General features: G+C 44.5%; 1 protein-coding gene across 3 annotated transcripts in view; it reads right to left on the reverse strand.

Moving 5' to 3' along the window:
* Window positions 1-586: 586 nt before the first annotated feature.
* The window catches only part of KCNAB1 (potassium voltage-gated channel subfamily A regulatory beta subunit 1), a 461,725-nt gene continuing 446,849 nt past the window's right edge, over window positions 587-15,462 (reverse strand). For all 3 annotated transcript variants that reach the window (XM_025289395.3, XM_025289400.3, XM_025289406.3), the window contains exons 12-14: window positions 12,750-12,870; window positions 7,975-8,063; window positions 587-2,301 (exon numbers count right to left, since the gene is read on the reverse strand). In XM_025289395.3, coding sequence (XP_025145180.1) covers window positions 2,212-2,301; window positions 7,975-8,063; window positions 12,750-12,870 — 300 coding nt within the window. In that variant the 3' untranslated portion in view covers window positions 587-2,211. The remainder of the gene's footprint in view (window positions 2,302-7,974; window positions 8,064-12,749; window positions 12,871-15,462) is intronic.

A 15,462-nucleotide genomic window follows, 5' to 3' on the forward strand; every position in this document is an offset into this window, starting at 1 on the left:
ATGTTCCCATGTTCAAGCAGTAATGTTTGTTTGATTTAATTTGCAGTTTGTTTTTTTTTGTTTTTTAATAATTACATCTCTTTATTTTTGGCTGTGCTGGGTCTGCATTGCTGCATGCAGGCTTTCTCCAGTTGCAGAGAGCAGTGGCTTCTCATTGTGGAGCATGGGCTGTAGAGCGCGAGGCCTCAGCCGTGGTGCAGGGGCTTAGCTGCTCCGCGTCATGGGGGATCTTAGTTCCTGGACCAGGGATTGAATCCATGTTCACTGCATTGGCAGGCAGATTCTTAATCACTGGACCACCAGGGACGTTCCTACAGGTTCTTTTAAATGAGTTTGAGAACCTTTAACCTTAGTACTAAATATTTCTAAAATCCAAGGAGAAATATCTTTAGTAGCTAATCACTTTCTACATTAAGAGAAGAAAAGTTTGGGTTACAATTTAAATCTTTTTGTAAAGCTATTTCTGTTAGGTATCATTCAGTGAGGCTTACCTGCCAGCATTATTTTTATTTAGATTCTTACTGCCTGTTTTATAAATATGGAGCTATATATATAGCCTTCTAGTGATAGACCAGATAAAAACTAATTGTGAGATTAAATGCATGTATGCTTTTATTACTCAAAGCAAATAAACTGCAATTCTAATTAGATGACTTCAGCTCATTTATGCATATAGTAGTTCTCTGGATTGATTGAACACACAATGAACAACTGAAAAATGATCCATTTCCATTATTAATCTGATACTTTTGGACAGAAAACCCCAAAATTGGTTGGTATTTCATACTAACATTTAAGATTTAGAAAACCATGAAGTACATATTTGGAAATGATGGCAGAAAATAGCATTTTAAGTTGATAGTATACTTCTTCTGTAAGTCTCAATGATTTCTCCTTGGGTGGACCTGTTGGCCAGTAAATTAAATTAGAATTTTGTACATGCTCAGGTGTCCAAATAGAGATATAATGGACCTTCCCCCTTGACATACACCTTCAAACTGGAAAAAAAGTTTTCTCCTCACAGGTACACACACAGTATACTTAGGTTTTCTCGTGGTATATGCAGGCAGCCAATAGTGGCAGGGCTGGGTATACCTCAACTGAGTGCCACAAGGCTAGGCCCCATTAATCCATGCAAAGAGGTTTCATGCATATAGTTTAATGCACATAGTGTGATTATGGAGTCGGGAAGTTCTTTAACAGTTGCTTTTCTTTGGGTGTGTTACTTTACCCAGCATATGTTGAGTAGTGACAGCATTTTCACCAAGCCCATGATTTACTTTCATGTCAAAAACACCAAGCATTATGCTGTAAAATCCCAGTGCTAATTAAACAGCAAACATTTGCCCTGCTGGGTGTTTTTACAGGTTTACTTACAAAAGTGAGCATGTGTATATTTATTTTTAAAGCTCAAATATTTAAACTTGCAGAAGCTGTGCCTACAAGCAGTCAGAAAGTATAAAGCGGGTTTTAGTAAAATGTAGAAAAAAATGAATACTTCATTGCAGGTACATTTTATTCAAAGCAAGGCTTCTGTAGCAGTATAATTCTCGCTTTCGTAAATTAACCAAACTGTCTGTAGTTAAAGATGGGGGTCTTCATCCTCTTATCATCTCTCCATGTAAATGAACATATTATTATTAGAATCCTAACAGACACTTTGGAGAAACTGCTATACAGGGCCATTTTTGAGACCAAGCAACGCTAAAAGATAATGAAAGCAGATAGTAATTTATGAAACGTGAATGTGAAAATAGAAAAAAAAAAATTCAGTAAAATTGTTTGATTCTCTCAAGCAAGACTTCTGAGTGAACATAGCCTCCTCTTTCTGATGCAATCCATGCTGAATCTGTGGATTTTGTAATATATTCGTCCAACCTTTTTTAAGTTACTAAGTGCCTGAAGGTAATATGTCTTTTCCCTGCCATATACTTAACTTTGCCTAAACATGAGGTGTACAGAGCAATGTAAGAATAGGTGACTCCAGTCCAAGGTAAGAAAATAGAATGGATTTTCCTGTTTGTGAGTTTTTAGGTATGTTCATAATTTCAGGTGCACAGTGGTAGCGATAGCAGACACCTCAGAATCCAGGGACACTAGAGGTTGAGCAGTGGGCTGCTAAGTGATTCAAAACACTGGCTAGTAACACCATCCTGTACCTGTATAGACCGCTGTTTTACCCATGCAGCTCCTTGTGGCCCATGCATTGCCTTAAGATCTATAGTCCTTTTTGCTGTAGGGCTTGTTGCGCAATATGTTATCAATCTCGTTTACCACGTGTGATGTCATCTTTGGGAGAACCTGAGAGCCCAAGAAGAACAAAGGACGTAGTCAGTACTTGATTTTTGTACTAAATGTTACGTGACGTCATCTAGATTTGGATATGTTTACAAATCACCACTAAATGCTGCCTCCCCAGCAGACAGGAAGCTCCGTAAGGCCAGGGGCCTTGTCTGTTCACACTGCAGCTCTAGAGCCTGTGAGGGTGCTTGGCCCTTAGCAGGTGCTCATAATTATTGGTTGTCATAGAAATATAGAATACCTAGAGCAGCTCTGTCCAATAGAAATGAGAGTCATATGTGTAATTTTAGATTTTCTAGTGGTCACAGTCATAAAAGTGGAAAGAAGGTGAAATTAATACACATTTTACTCCATTAGAGTTGAAATACCATTTGAACTTGTAGTCAGTATAGAATGTAATTAAGATGTTTTGCATGTTTTTAAGTCTCTCAGACCCAGGGTACGTTTTACACTTTTAATTCCATTTGGATTAGCTGCCTTACACACTCAGTAGCCACGTGTGGCTGGAGGCTACAGTAGTGGACAGCATGGGTCTAGAAACTGAGGTTCTAGCTGGTGGGCAGAACCCTGGTGAAGGATAGCCGCAGGTTATCGAACTGGCATCCTAGGTTGATGGAAGAGCATGAAGGGAGAAGTCTGTGAATGGGCTGATACAAGTCGGGGGAGAGTATGGGAGGTGTGGAGATGATGGGAAGAGGGAAGTTGTAAAGAATGGAAGGCCCTGAATGCCGTTTTTTGGAGTTGGAACTTTATGCTGTAGGTGGTGGGGAACATCTCAGGACTTCTTAGCTGTGAAAGACCCCATCAGACACTGGACATATTCTGAAGGATGATTTGGAAGGAGATTGAAAGGGGATACAGATGTTAGAAATACTCCAATCAGAGCCAGACACTAAGAGCCTTAACTAGACCGTAGTGTGTGCGTACTCAGTCATGTTCGACTCTGTGACCCCCGGGACTGTAGCCTACCAGGCTCCTCCGTGAGATTTCCCAGGTGAGTTTCCCATGTGGGTTGCCATTTCCTACTCAATGGGAGTTTCCCCACCCAGAGATGGAACCCGCGTGTCTTGCATCTCCTGCACCGGCAGGCAGATTCTTTACCGTGGCATCACCTGGCAAGACAGTGGTGGGGGAGGAGAAAAGGAGTGACTCAGATTTTGGAGGCTGATGGTAATCTCAAGACTGGGTGACTAGGAAGATACTGGTGTAGCTAGCTGTAGAGAGACCACAGGAGGAGAAGTTAGGAGCATAAGAAGTTGGGGGTGGGGGGGTGGATATGCTGAGGTGAAGGTGCCTGCAGGATCCCATGGAGAAGAGACTTGCGGGCAACCAGAAGTGCAGCTGTGGAGCTTCGTGGTAGTGGGAGGACTGGAGTTGAGCATTTGCGAGTTATTTGCACAGTCATGCTCACTGAAGCCCTGGGAAAGGATGAGCTCATCTAGGGCCGGCTAGTGTTTATTGCACGAAGTGGGCCAAGGGCATGCATTACACCACAAGACGAGACAAAGGCAGACTTTCTTGCAAGAATAGTCTGACCCTGTGTGGAGGCCGTGGTGAAATACATTCACAATGACCGACTGTGCGGTTTCAGCCTCGCCCTTCCTGCACTGCAGTCATGTTGGCCAGGGTGACCTTGTCTCCACTCGGTGCTCGCCTCAGCACCCTCAGGGCTTGGTTGGATGGCAGAGCTCTTTCCTCACTGGTCTGTAACATTTTCCTCTCTGAAGCTAAAGGAGTTTGGTTTCCCACCAGCTCTGAAGCCTCAGAGAATCTAAACTATTGTGCTGTTTAGAGTGAGACACAACAGTGAAACTCAGATCTAGAAACTGGACTTGTCAGAAGTTTTGTGTCTAAAATATAGTGGGTTAGCCATATGCGGAAAAGGATTCTTCATTCATTATACCAGTAAGAGATCTAAACATTAGAAAAGTGAAATCATAAGTACTTGAATAAAACATGAAATATATATATATGTATACATATGTATGTATGTGTGTATATATGCTTGTGTGTATGTGTATATATACGTGTGTGTGTGTATACATATACACACAAGACCTAAATATTCAAGAGAAGTCACACATTCAGCATTTTATGTCAAGTTGCCCCATTTTTTAATGTTGGCAACTATTTGAAAACATTTTCATCTACAGATCACACAATCATCCCACGAGCTAGCAGTTTTGCAGGCATAGTGTTGTGACTGCAGCTATTAGGCAGTGAGGAAGGGTCTGGGTGGCACTGCGGGGCTGGCAGGTATTAGGGAAGTCCTCCCGGAACTGGGTCACTGTCGAGCTGGACCTGGGGGATGGAGCAGGATTTGGCAGTCTGGGGTGGTGGACACTAGGTGGAGGACCACTATTCTGGGATTAGGATATCCTGGGGGAGGTAAGCGAGGGGGTGGGGGTCGGGCCTGAAGGGGAAGGCCCGACTGCTGAGAAGCCTGGACTTCTCTGAGTAGGCGGTGGGGAACCTCAGAGGGGCTTTAAGGCTGGAGGATGGGGACCTGTGCAGGAGGGCTGCCTGCAGCTGCAGCTTCTCTCCAGTCTGATCTGTTGAGGCTCTGATTGATAAATGCCCCTCCAGTTTATGCTCACCTTAGGCACATTCATTCCTTGGAGCAGCTGCCTTCCTTTGCCCATTACAAACTTCCTTCTTTATAGCCCCGGACACTGCACTCTTTTATTCAATCTCACCTACTGCTGCTGGGAGCCCCCAGCCACCCAATCTACTCTCACTGTATGGAGGGGCCCAGTCACAGCTTGCCAAGGGCGGAATCTCTGGTGCTGGGCTCACAGGAGGTGGGGTAGGAAGGGAGAGGGGACAGTAAGCCCTCCAGGTAACAGCTTCCTGCTTGACAACACCCCCTTTCTCTTACCCTTAGAGCACAGAAACCCCATCCCGCTACCAGCCAGAGTTAGGGAGGAAATGCTTTGGGAAGATTACGGACTCAGTTCTCTGAAATATATCTTTGGCTATCTGGAGAACTCCCACAGCGAGGAGTTACCTCTTTATTTTTTCGTAGGTACCATCTCAAGCAGTACTAGCCTCCCCTTGGAATGGCAGTGATCACTCCATTAGCATGATAGGAATCTTCAACTCCTTCCTCTTCTTGCCAAGCCATCCACAAGCCATGTCTCACCAAAACCTTGCTAGTCCAAGCTACCATCACCTGTCACCTGGATAACCCATCCTTGCCTTTCTTCATTTTGCATTTCACACAGCAGCCAAAGCAATCTTTAAAAATTCAAATAACAGTGTATCCCTTCTTTGAAAACCCTCCAAAGGGTTTGCTATGAGGAGTACAAAACTCTGACTGCTCTAGTGTTCTGTTTTGTGTGACCTGTCCCCTGCCTGTGCTCACCACCCTTTACGCTCACTGCATGTTGACCACATAAGCCTCAGCCTTGTGCTCCCTGGAGAAAAGCCAAGTGCCTTTCCATCCCAGGTTTCCCAGATGGCCTAGTGGCAAAGAACCCGCCTGCCACTGCAGGAGATGCAGGCGACACGAGTTCAATCCCTGGTTTAGGAAGATCCCCCAGAGAAGGGCATGGCAACCCACTCCAGTATTCTTACCTGGAGAATCCCATGGACAGAAGAGCCTGGTGGGCCACAGTCCCAGGCGTCACAGTCAGAAGCGACTGAGCACATGTGCGCGCGCACGCACACACACACACACACACACTCCCCATCTCAGGGCCTCTGCACTCCTCTTCCCTGTGTCTGCTTTTTGCAGGGCTTTTCACATGCTGTGTCCTCCACTTCCAGGTTTCAGAATATACATATTCCAGAGGGGCCTTTGGCAAGGACATTATCTATAAAGTGGGCTCACTTGTTTCCCAGTTGGTCTCTATTAAAACACCATCTTTATTTATTTATCCCTTCTCACTTGAAATTATACATCTATTATGTGCCTCTTCCACTGGAATGTCAGCTCCTTGAAGGTTGGGTGATACACGTCTGCTTTCCTGTGGTGTACCCAGTGCCGGCTACAGAGCAAGCTTGCTTAATTCACTGTTTCTCAGGCAGCCCATGAACTCTTGAGGGCAGTGACCTGTACTTAGATCGCTCTCTGCCTAACATGGTGCCAGACACAGAATAAGCACTCAATATGTATTGTTGATCAGTTGCTCCATCGTGTCTGACTCTGCAACCCCATGAACTGCAGCACGCCAGGCCTCCCAGTCCTTCACTATGTCTCAGAGTTTGCTCAATATATATTAGTGGAATTGAAATCACTGGATTGTATTTCAATTCCTTTGTGTATAGACTGTTCCTGTTTCCTTCTCCTCATTGTGTAGCCTTTATCTGTTCCCAAAGCATAAGTGAAAATAAGAAGATGGAGGTGGCTTTCATAAGAGGAGCATTCCCCAGGCAGAGATGGGGAACCCCACAATCCAGGAAGGGTTGTGGGGCTGGGGGTTTCTCAGAACCAGAGAGGCAGAGGTGTATCCAGCTGCACAGCCCTAAGAAAGGGGATGACGGGTAGGAGGTCTGCACCTTTATGTCCAGCATATTCAGGGCTGTTTTTCAAAAGAATTTGAAAACATTTTACGTTTAGTTTGTCCGCATCTCCATCTCCTTCCCTCTGAGAGAGGTAACAGGGCTAAGTGCTGGTTTCAGGGGAAGATGGACAGATGAGAAGCTGTTAAGACAGTTCTGTTACCCAATGAGCAGACTACCCTAGCTGTTAGGGCAGGTGACAGCTGTGGGAAGAGTTGTGGGTGTGCTCGCTCCTGTGGCCCCGGCTGGGCTGAGCAGGAGGCAGGCTCAGGACTGAAATGTGGCCATTAGGGATGGGATGGTCACCACAGCCACCAACCCCACCCCTCTCCAGGACTCCCAGAACTTCACTCTCTTCCCCTCCTGCTGCCCTTACAGGCTTCCTGGGTACTTTAGGCACCATCCAGGCCTGGCAATCCCTGCAGGGGAGGAAGTAGGGGTGGATGCTCCTGAAACTGCTATTAGGGAGAGGTGATCCTGGAATTCTGAGCCTATTTGTCTTCAGTGTGGCAAACATTCATTCATTCAATAGGCATTTCTTGAGTTGAGTTGACTAAGGGCCGTGGAGTCCTAGGATCTGGAAAATCAATGGAGAAGCAAGAAAGACACAGGTCTTTGACCTCAGGGGAGACAAGCAATTATACTACAGAAGTGCTGTGATGGAGAGAGGAATATAGGATACTAGGAGAGCAGAAAGGAGGGGCTTGGCATACTGCAGACTGATAATAAATATTTGTAGGGAAAAAATGTGAATACATGATTAATCATATTGTCCTATGGCTGCTCCATTTCAAGCCAGTTATAGGGAAGGCTTTCATGCTTAGACCTGGGAACCCAGTTGCCAAGTGTAAGTAACACTGCTTGGGTCTTAAAACACACTGTCCACAGACACAAACTGTCCATGAAATAAGCCTGGAGGAGACTGACTGTTAGTAAGAAGAGGACATCCCTGGATCCACGTACTGTGAAAGTTCTGTGGCTTCTTTTGCCTTTGTCCCCATTTCTCCTCTCCTCCCTTACCTGTATCGGGGCTGTCATGCAACTCAGCCGTGAGGTGATGAAGGACAGAGGTGGGGGAGGAGGGGGCGGGTAGCCAGGACACTGCCTGGGGCATCCTCAAAGGCACCAGGAGACTACCTGGAGTTGGGTGGCAGGGGCTGCAGTACTTGCCTGAATGGCACCGAGGTTTTCAATGAGCTGCTCAGGAGTGGATGATCCCAGGAGAACGGAACTCACACCCTCGTTTCTCAGGCACCACGCTGGAAGAGAGAGCACCGGGTCAGGAAGCCAAAGCACTTCTGACTGTTGATGAGTTTGCAAACACCATCTGCAGTTCCTCTGTCTCAACCAAAACGTGTTAACTTTGTGGGAGGATGGAGGTGCACTCCGGGATTAAGAGCCTCAGCAGCGCCCCTGTCATGTGGAGGACTTGGAAGAATCCGTGCATGTGAACTGTGGCCTTAGGCCTCCTCTGCCCCACAAGTGGGGCATCCAGTCTAGGAACACAGCCTTGTTCCTGAAGACACCTGACACAGCTCATGGATGGACATCTGGATTCCTGTTTCCATCTGTCTTTCCATCATTCATGCTCTCACTTTCTCCTCATCTGTTATGTGGAGTCCTTGTAGACTCTGGGTATCTGATCTGGATCCTTTGTTTCCACTGACCTGTCAGCCCTGTCTGGACTCCCTCTCTTCCTGACATGAGATTCATGGAGATCATCTCTCTTGCTAACCGTCTAACCCCTCACTCCACCTTTACCTGTAGCAGCCTCTACCCTTAAACCCCTATTCAGTCTTGGCCCTGTTGCCGTCAGCAGATGACCCGGCCTCCTACTTAGTGCAGAAACTTGAATCCCTCAGGTAGGATATCCCTTAATTCCCCATTCGCCTACAGACCCAAGTATACACACACACACACACACACACACACACACACACATCCTCCAGTTTCAGAGGCTATGGGGTCATGTCTGTTCAAAGCCAAACTCTGTGCTGATCCCACTCCTTTTGCCTTTCCTTGGACTTGATTAGAGTCACTATTCTCTTCCTCTCTTGTTCTCCTGAATTTTTTATTTCTTACTGTTCTCTTTATCAGAAAACATAATCAAATTTCTCTCATTCTAAAATAAGCCTCTGGACTTGCCTGGTGGTCCAGTGGTTAAGAATCTGCCTGCCAACACAGGGGACATGGGTTCGATCCCTGGTCTAGCTTCCTGTCTCCTCACTCTCTGCCTTGACATTTGTGTGTCAGCTGCAGTGTTTGTGAATCCTCTCCATCCCCAAATATCATGCTCTGTTTCTCCTCCTCCAGCCCTTGGCTTAAGTGGTCCCCTTGGTCTGGAATGGGCCTTTGCCTCATTAATATCTACTCATCATTTGGAATTCCTCATGGGCACAGCCTTCTCCCAAAGTCCTTCCCTGAGTCCCAGGCTGGGTTTGGCACTCCTACGTGTTACTTCCCTCCTCCCACCTCCACAATGCCCTTCTCAATTGGGCTTCTCAGGTAGCTCAAATGGTAAAGAATACGCCTGCAATGCAGGAGACATGGGTTCAATCCCTGGGTTGGGAAGATCCCCTGGAGAAGGGAATGGCAACCCACTCCAGTATTCTTGCCTGGAGAATTCCGTAGACAGAGGAGACTGGCGGGCTACACAGTCCATGGGGTCACAGAGTCAGATAGAACTGAGTGACTAACACATTTTATCATCACACTGTATTAAAATTATCCATTAATTTCTTGACTTGTCCACCAGAGTGTGAGATGTGTGTTATTTGCAGTTGGATGCTCAGCACCCAGCCCAGCACCTGCACACAGTAGGTGCTTATTAGATGTTGGTTGAGTAAATGGGGGTGTGAATAATTGATGGGCATCCCTTAAGACCTCTCCTGCCCCTATTTGCTCAGGCTGTGCTACCAACTGATGCTGTCAAGCTGTTACCGTGCTCAGACCTTTTAAGGCAATCATAAATCCTTCCACATGAGCAAAATAATGTCTGATGAAAGCAACAAGCCAAGTGATCCCAGGCTTTTTTTTGGCTGCTTTATTTCCTGCTTTGCACTTAGAACTCTTTTCTGGCACTTGTAGAAGTTCTGAGCAGGGCACTGGGAAAATTATTGCCCATAAACTACTTGATGTCAGCAACAGCTGATTCCCCCATGGGCAGCCAGGCGTAGGAGAACTCACTGGGCAGGGCTGGCCAACATCAGGGGAAACATGATTCTGGATAATCAGCATCTAATCAGGGGTCACCTACAGGCAGATCCAGAGTGCCTCTTTATGAACAAGGTGTGTGTGCTGGCTCCTGTGCAGATGGGAGACGTGGGAACCAGCCCACAGTTGGGCTCAAGTAGCTTGTTTTCTCGGAGAAGGCAATGGCACCCCACTCCAGTACTCTTGCCTGGAAAATCCCATGGACAGAGGAGCCTGGTAGGCTGCAGTCCATGGGGTCGCTAAGAGTCGGACACAACTGAGCAACTTCACTTTGACTTTTCACTTTCGTGCATTGGAGGAGGAAATGGCAACCCACTCCAGTGTTCTTGCCTGGAGAATCCCATGGACAGAGGAGCCTGGTGGGCTGCCGTCTCTGGGGTCGCACAGAGTCGGACACGACTGAAGCGACTTAGCAGTAGCAGCAGCAGCTTGTTTTCTGCCAGAGTTTCTCCCCTTCCCCCATACTTCTACTAGATCAAAAGTAATATGTCTGGAAATAATTTCCATCTCAGTTTGAGAGTTCTGTGGTTAAAAACAAAACTACTTGTTTACAAAGAAAAGAAAAAAAATGACAGGCAAGAAAGACACCTGGGGACACAGAGGGAGGAAAAGGAAAAAAAAGTTTGTTTTAACTTAAACTTGGACTCTATAAAGAGTCATGTACATCTGACATTTAGTGAAAGTCTAAATGTTGTAAAGATTTTCTCTTTAGAAAGACAGTATTCTTCTGTCTCTTTCAGAGCTGTATTCAATACTCACTTTCATGTTACCACCTAACAATCATATTTATGGCTATGGTTTAAGAACAGATGTTTTTCTTTGTGCCTATACCTCTGACCATATATGATGGCTAGGAGTGGACAGAGTTTCAGCACAGGATGTCTGATTCTTTGCAAAACCATCATCATCTTCACTCTCATCTTCACTAGTTACTTACTGAGCCTACTCTGCTTTACATATATAATTTCCTTTTACTCAACACATTTGCAAGATATATACTATTATACCCATTTTGCAGATGATAAAACTGATAGCAAGTTAAATAACTTGCTGATGTCAATAGCTAATACGTTTTACTGCATTCATTAAAGCTCTAGGGATGCTACTGCTACTGCTAAGTCACTTCAGTCGTGTCCGACTTGGTGCGACCCCAGAGACAGCAGCCCACCAGGCTCCCCCATCCCTGGGATTCTCCAGGCAAGAACACTGGAGTGGGTTGCCATTTCCTTCTCCAATGCATGAAAGTGAAAAGTGAAAGGGGAAGTCACTCAGTAGTGTCCGACTCCTAGCGAGCCCATGGACTGCAGCCTACCAGGCTCCTGTCCATGGGATTTTCCAGGCAAGAGTACTGGAGTGGGTTGCCATTGCCTTATCACATTCAATATAATCTTTGTTTTTTAGAAGAGAGGGTTAAAGCAATAGTCAAACATATACTTAGGTAAATGGTATTCCCTCCCTACAGCCTCCTTCCATTTCCATCTTTTTGCGACTATTTACTGCCAACTATGATCTTCCTGTCTTCTAACATCAGAAGGGTCAAGCATGTAACAAATATTCTGTTATTTTATTTGCACAAAACTAACCTTGAGCTTTTTATCTCATTGGTTCACTGTATATGATTTATCCCAATTCCTGCTATTTCTTAGTCCTTGGGAATTTTGTCTAGAATCTATACCCATTTTATTCTCTTCTCACAGCTACCGCATGAATTCTTTTCAGCCTCTTCTCCATTTGTAAAGTGGTGATAACAGTAGGGAAACTCCATTAACGTCTGTGATGGAGGACTAGGTCTAAGACCAGTATATACTTTGTGGGATTGTTCTGACAATTACAGAGAGATGATGATGAGCATAAAGAGCTTATCACAGAGCCTGGCAGATACTCCTCAGCAAGGGAACTGAAAATCTAGCTTTTCTGTTTAATCCCCAGTCTCTCACCACTTGTGGCTATTGAACATCAGAAATGTGTTTAGCCTGAATTGACATGTGCTATAGGTACAAAATGCACTCTGGATTTTATAGGAAAGTGTGTGAAATATTATTATATAAAAATATAATAAGCTTTTTATATTTATTACAGGTTAAAAATGACAGTATTTTGGCCATATTGGATTAAATGTGGTCCATTTAAAAATTAATTTCATCTATTTCTCTTTTACTTTTTTAACATGGCTCCTGGAAATTTAAAAGTTAAACAAATGATGTACATTGTATTTCTCTGGGACTGTTCTGATGCAATGTGGTCTTCAATTGTCACCAGTGACCGTGACCTTTCATTGACTCCACAGTGTCAGAAGAATCATCTTCATGGCACTCAGAAGTTTGAGACGCTGCTCCCCTAAGATAGGCTTTCCATGTGGCAGTGGCTTGGCCTCAGTCACAGCCCTGCGCCTCAGCCTCTCACCAGCCCTGCCTTAGCTTCAATAGGGAAGGAAACTTGAGCCAGAAGCAGTGGATGTCTCCACAGAGTTCAGGGACACTCACCCTTGACACTGTGAGGGTGTGTGCGTTTTCACTGACATGTTGTTTAAACTGTATAAGGCAAAGGAGAGGAAGTGAGAACAGTGTTTCAGCATGTGGAACACTCTGAGGAACTCTAAACAAAACCTCATTTTCAATAGGATTAACCGGGAGTGTTTGCTTCAGAGATTGTCTGCCCCTACACCAGGTAGTTTATCAGGTGAGAGATGTGAATCAATAATAGAGAGGGCCTCCCTCCCCAGTGACTCTCACCCACGGCTAGCTGAGGTAGCGTGCATCCCAGACGCTCCGCGATCGGGGAAAGATCTTTGAGCTTGTTTTGCTGTTTTCTCCCTTCTTCACTCACAATTCTTTCCTTCAACCACTGGTAGCACTAGAGATAAGAAGAACATTTCAGTGTTAATGTCTGGTAAGGGTTTGATGCAAAGACTGTTAACTCTATTAAATATAAGAGCCTTGTGGTGAATTCCTGAGTCTTCTTGGCCCTGACCTTTCTGTTTGCAAACAAGGATGCTTATGTCTTCATGCAAAGAAATGTTCCCCGTGGTCTCGCACCTTATTTATTGGTTCAAGACAGATTGATTTTGTCTAAAGCTCACCATTCAAATCCATCGACATGTACAAAAGTTGTTAAAATCCTGACATATAATCAATTACATACCGTCTGGAAAAGATGATGCTTATTGCGAGAGCCCTTAGAATGTAGGTGGGTGGGGGAGGGGGAGGCTATTTACATTTCACCAAGGGCTGTTCTGTTTCTTTTTTTGTGCAGAAAATTGGGTGCCAAGCTTTCTGCTCAAAGGAAGTCATTATGTTACATTCTTGCTGTAGCTGTCTTTCTCCCTCTTGCCTTCAATTTACCCCTAGTCTCTCCTGTATTCTTTTAATGTGGTTTTATCATAAGCTTTCTCTGCTCTTTCTAGAAGATGTGGATAGGTACCAGTACATTTTTAAAGTGGATAAAGACTTTCCCAAATGTGTATTACATGTTTGTATAGTGTTTGAAACTTAAAAAGGCAAGGATGCTTATAAAGGTAAATGGGAAACTAATCTTTAAAACCTATAAGACGAGGCTGACTCGGATGTAGCCTATAAAGTGTGCCTAATTTCCTAAATGTAAGGAAAGAAATCTTTTACCCTATTTTTTAGAAGGTTGTGCTCTTACTATGAAACAAGGAGCAACAGACTCTTATGTACAAAACTAGCAGGGTACAGCAACACCCAAAGGAAAAGAATATTTGTAAGAATGTTAGTCTGTTTCAGTGGCAATAATAAGCACCGTTCTGTGTGGCGAAGTTGACTTCCTCCACTGTGTGTGTGTTGTGACACGGTTGCCAGCACAGACCTTTTCCGTCTCAAAGGCAGCAGAAAGCTGGGCAGTCATCACCAAATCTCCACCCACGTGATTTCAGTAGGCTGCTGGCTTTCAAGTATTTTTTTCATCATTACAAGACAGTATTTCCAAAGAAAAAGGCAACCACATTGTTTTGTTATGATTTCTGGAATGATTTTGCAGATATGAAAAGAAGAAAGAATAAGCACACCCAGTTTTGTTCTCCTCCTAGATCTCAGGGGCTTATGGTCTGGCTCCTTTCGTGAAGTTTACTTAGCAAAATGGCCAAGAGTTTTCCCAGTCTCAGCTCCAGAGACCTCAGCTTCTTCCAGGAGGAAGCACAGCCTGGGGCATCTCTCTGGAGGTGATGGCTGGTGCCAGCAGTGATGAGGTGGACAGTTAAGGGCAATCAACACTTCCCGGGCAGCATGCTGGGTACATCAGAAAGTCCCTGAACTTACTTTTACAGTCCTCAAGGGGAAAAATATCACCCATCCTCATTTCAATCTATTAACATCTTTCAAGGGACCAGTATGTCTGTTATTCAAATGAAAAGAAAAAAAAAGCTTGAAAACCAATAGCCAAAACTCTCTTGAGTTACTGCTTTTTACTACTAGGAGAGTTCCTCGGGTTTCAGTATATACCACACACATAAAGAATAATTGACTTATCAATCTTATGAAATGCCAGTTTTTGAAATCTTATTATCTGCAACACATTTTTATTCTTAAGATTGAGTTACAAGTTGGATATGTGTGTTGAGTGTGTGTGCATGTGTGAATGTAATGTCTGCATTACATACACACTCCATAATGAGAGGAAGATTTCTTTTTTAATTTCTTTCTTTTATTTTTGGCTGTGCTAGGTCTTCGTTGCTGTGTGCAGGCTTCTCATTGTGGTGGCTTCTCTTATCGCGAAGCACGGGCTCTAGGATGTGGGACGTCAGTAGCTGTGGCATGTGGACTCAGTAATTTCAGCTCCTGGGCTCTGGAGCACAGGTTCAGTAGTTACGGCCCATGGGCTTAGTTGCCATGTGGCATGTAGGATCTTCCTGGACCAGGGATCGAACCTGTGTCTCCTGCAATGGCAGGCAGATTCTTTGCCACTGAGCCACCATGGAAGCTCTGAGAGGAAGATTTCTAAAAATAACAAATACCAAACATCCATTTATTGAGTACTTTTCTCTCTACCCTCAACAAAAATCTTGCTCTAATCACTGGGAAACATAAGCAGGTTAGGGTTTTGTAAAAGTAGATGCATAGTATTTACACTGCTTTCTGCAAACCAAAGGAAACAAATGTGTTTTGGAAATAAATAGCTTTAATGGTTTTAGAAATGGGAAAATGTTTGCATAGGGAGGAGATGAAGCTTAACTAAAATTTCAATTAAATATGAAAGTGAACCAGTGTTCTTGGTAAGAAGATTGACCATAGGTGTGGTTGTATGCAATAATAAACCCAGCTTGTGGACTGCAGGCAGTAGTCCATGAATCAAAAGATGAAATTTCGTCTTCCACTCCTATTGTATTGCTTAATCGTATTCCTCCAGTGATTTGATGACATGCTGATTGTTCTTTCTAACCAAGTGGAAGGCAGGGATGGCTTCTTGTTCGTGTCAGCATCTCCAGTCTTG

This window comes from Bubalus bubalis, chromosome 1 (assembly GCF_019923935.1).
Source record: "Bubalus bubalis isolate 160015118507 breed Murrah chromosome 1, NDDB_SH_1, whole genome shotgun sequence".
Classification (NCBI taxonomy): domain Eukaryota; kingdom Metazoa; phylum Chordata; class Mammalia; order Artiodactyla; family Bovidae; genus Bubalus; species Bubalus bubalis.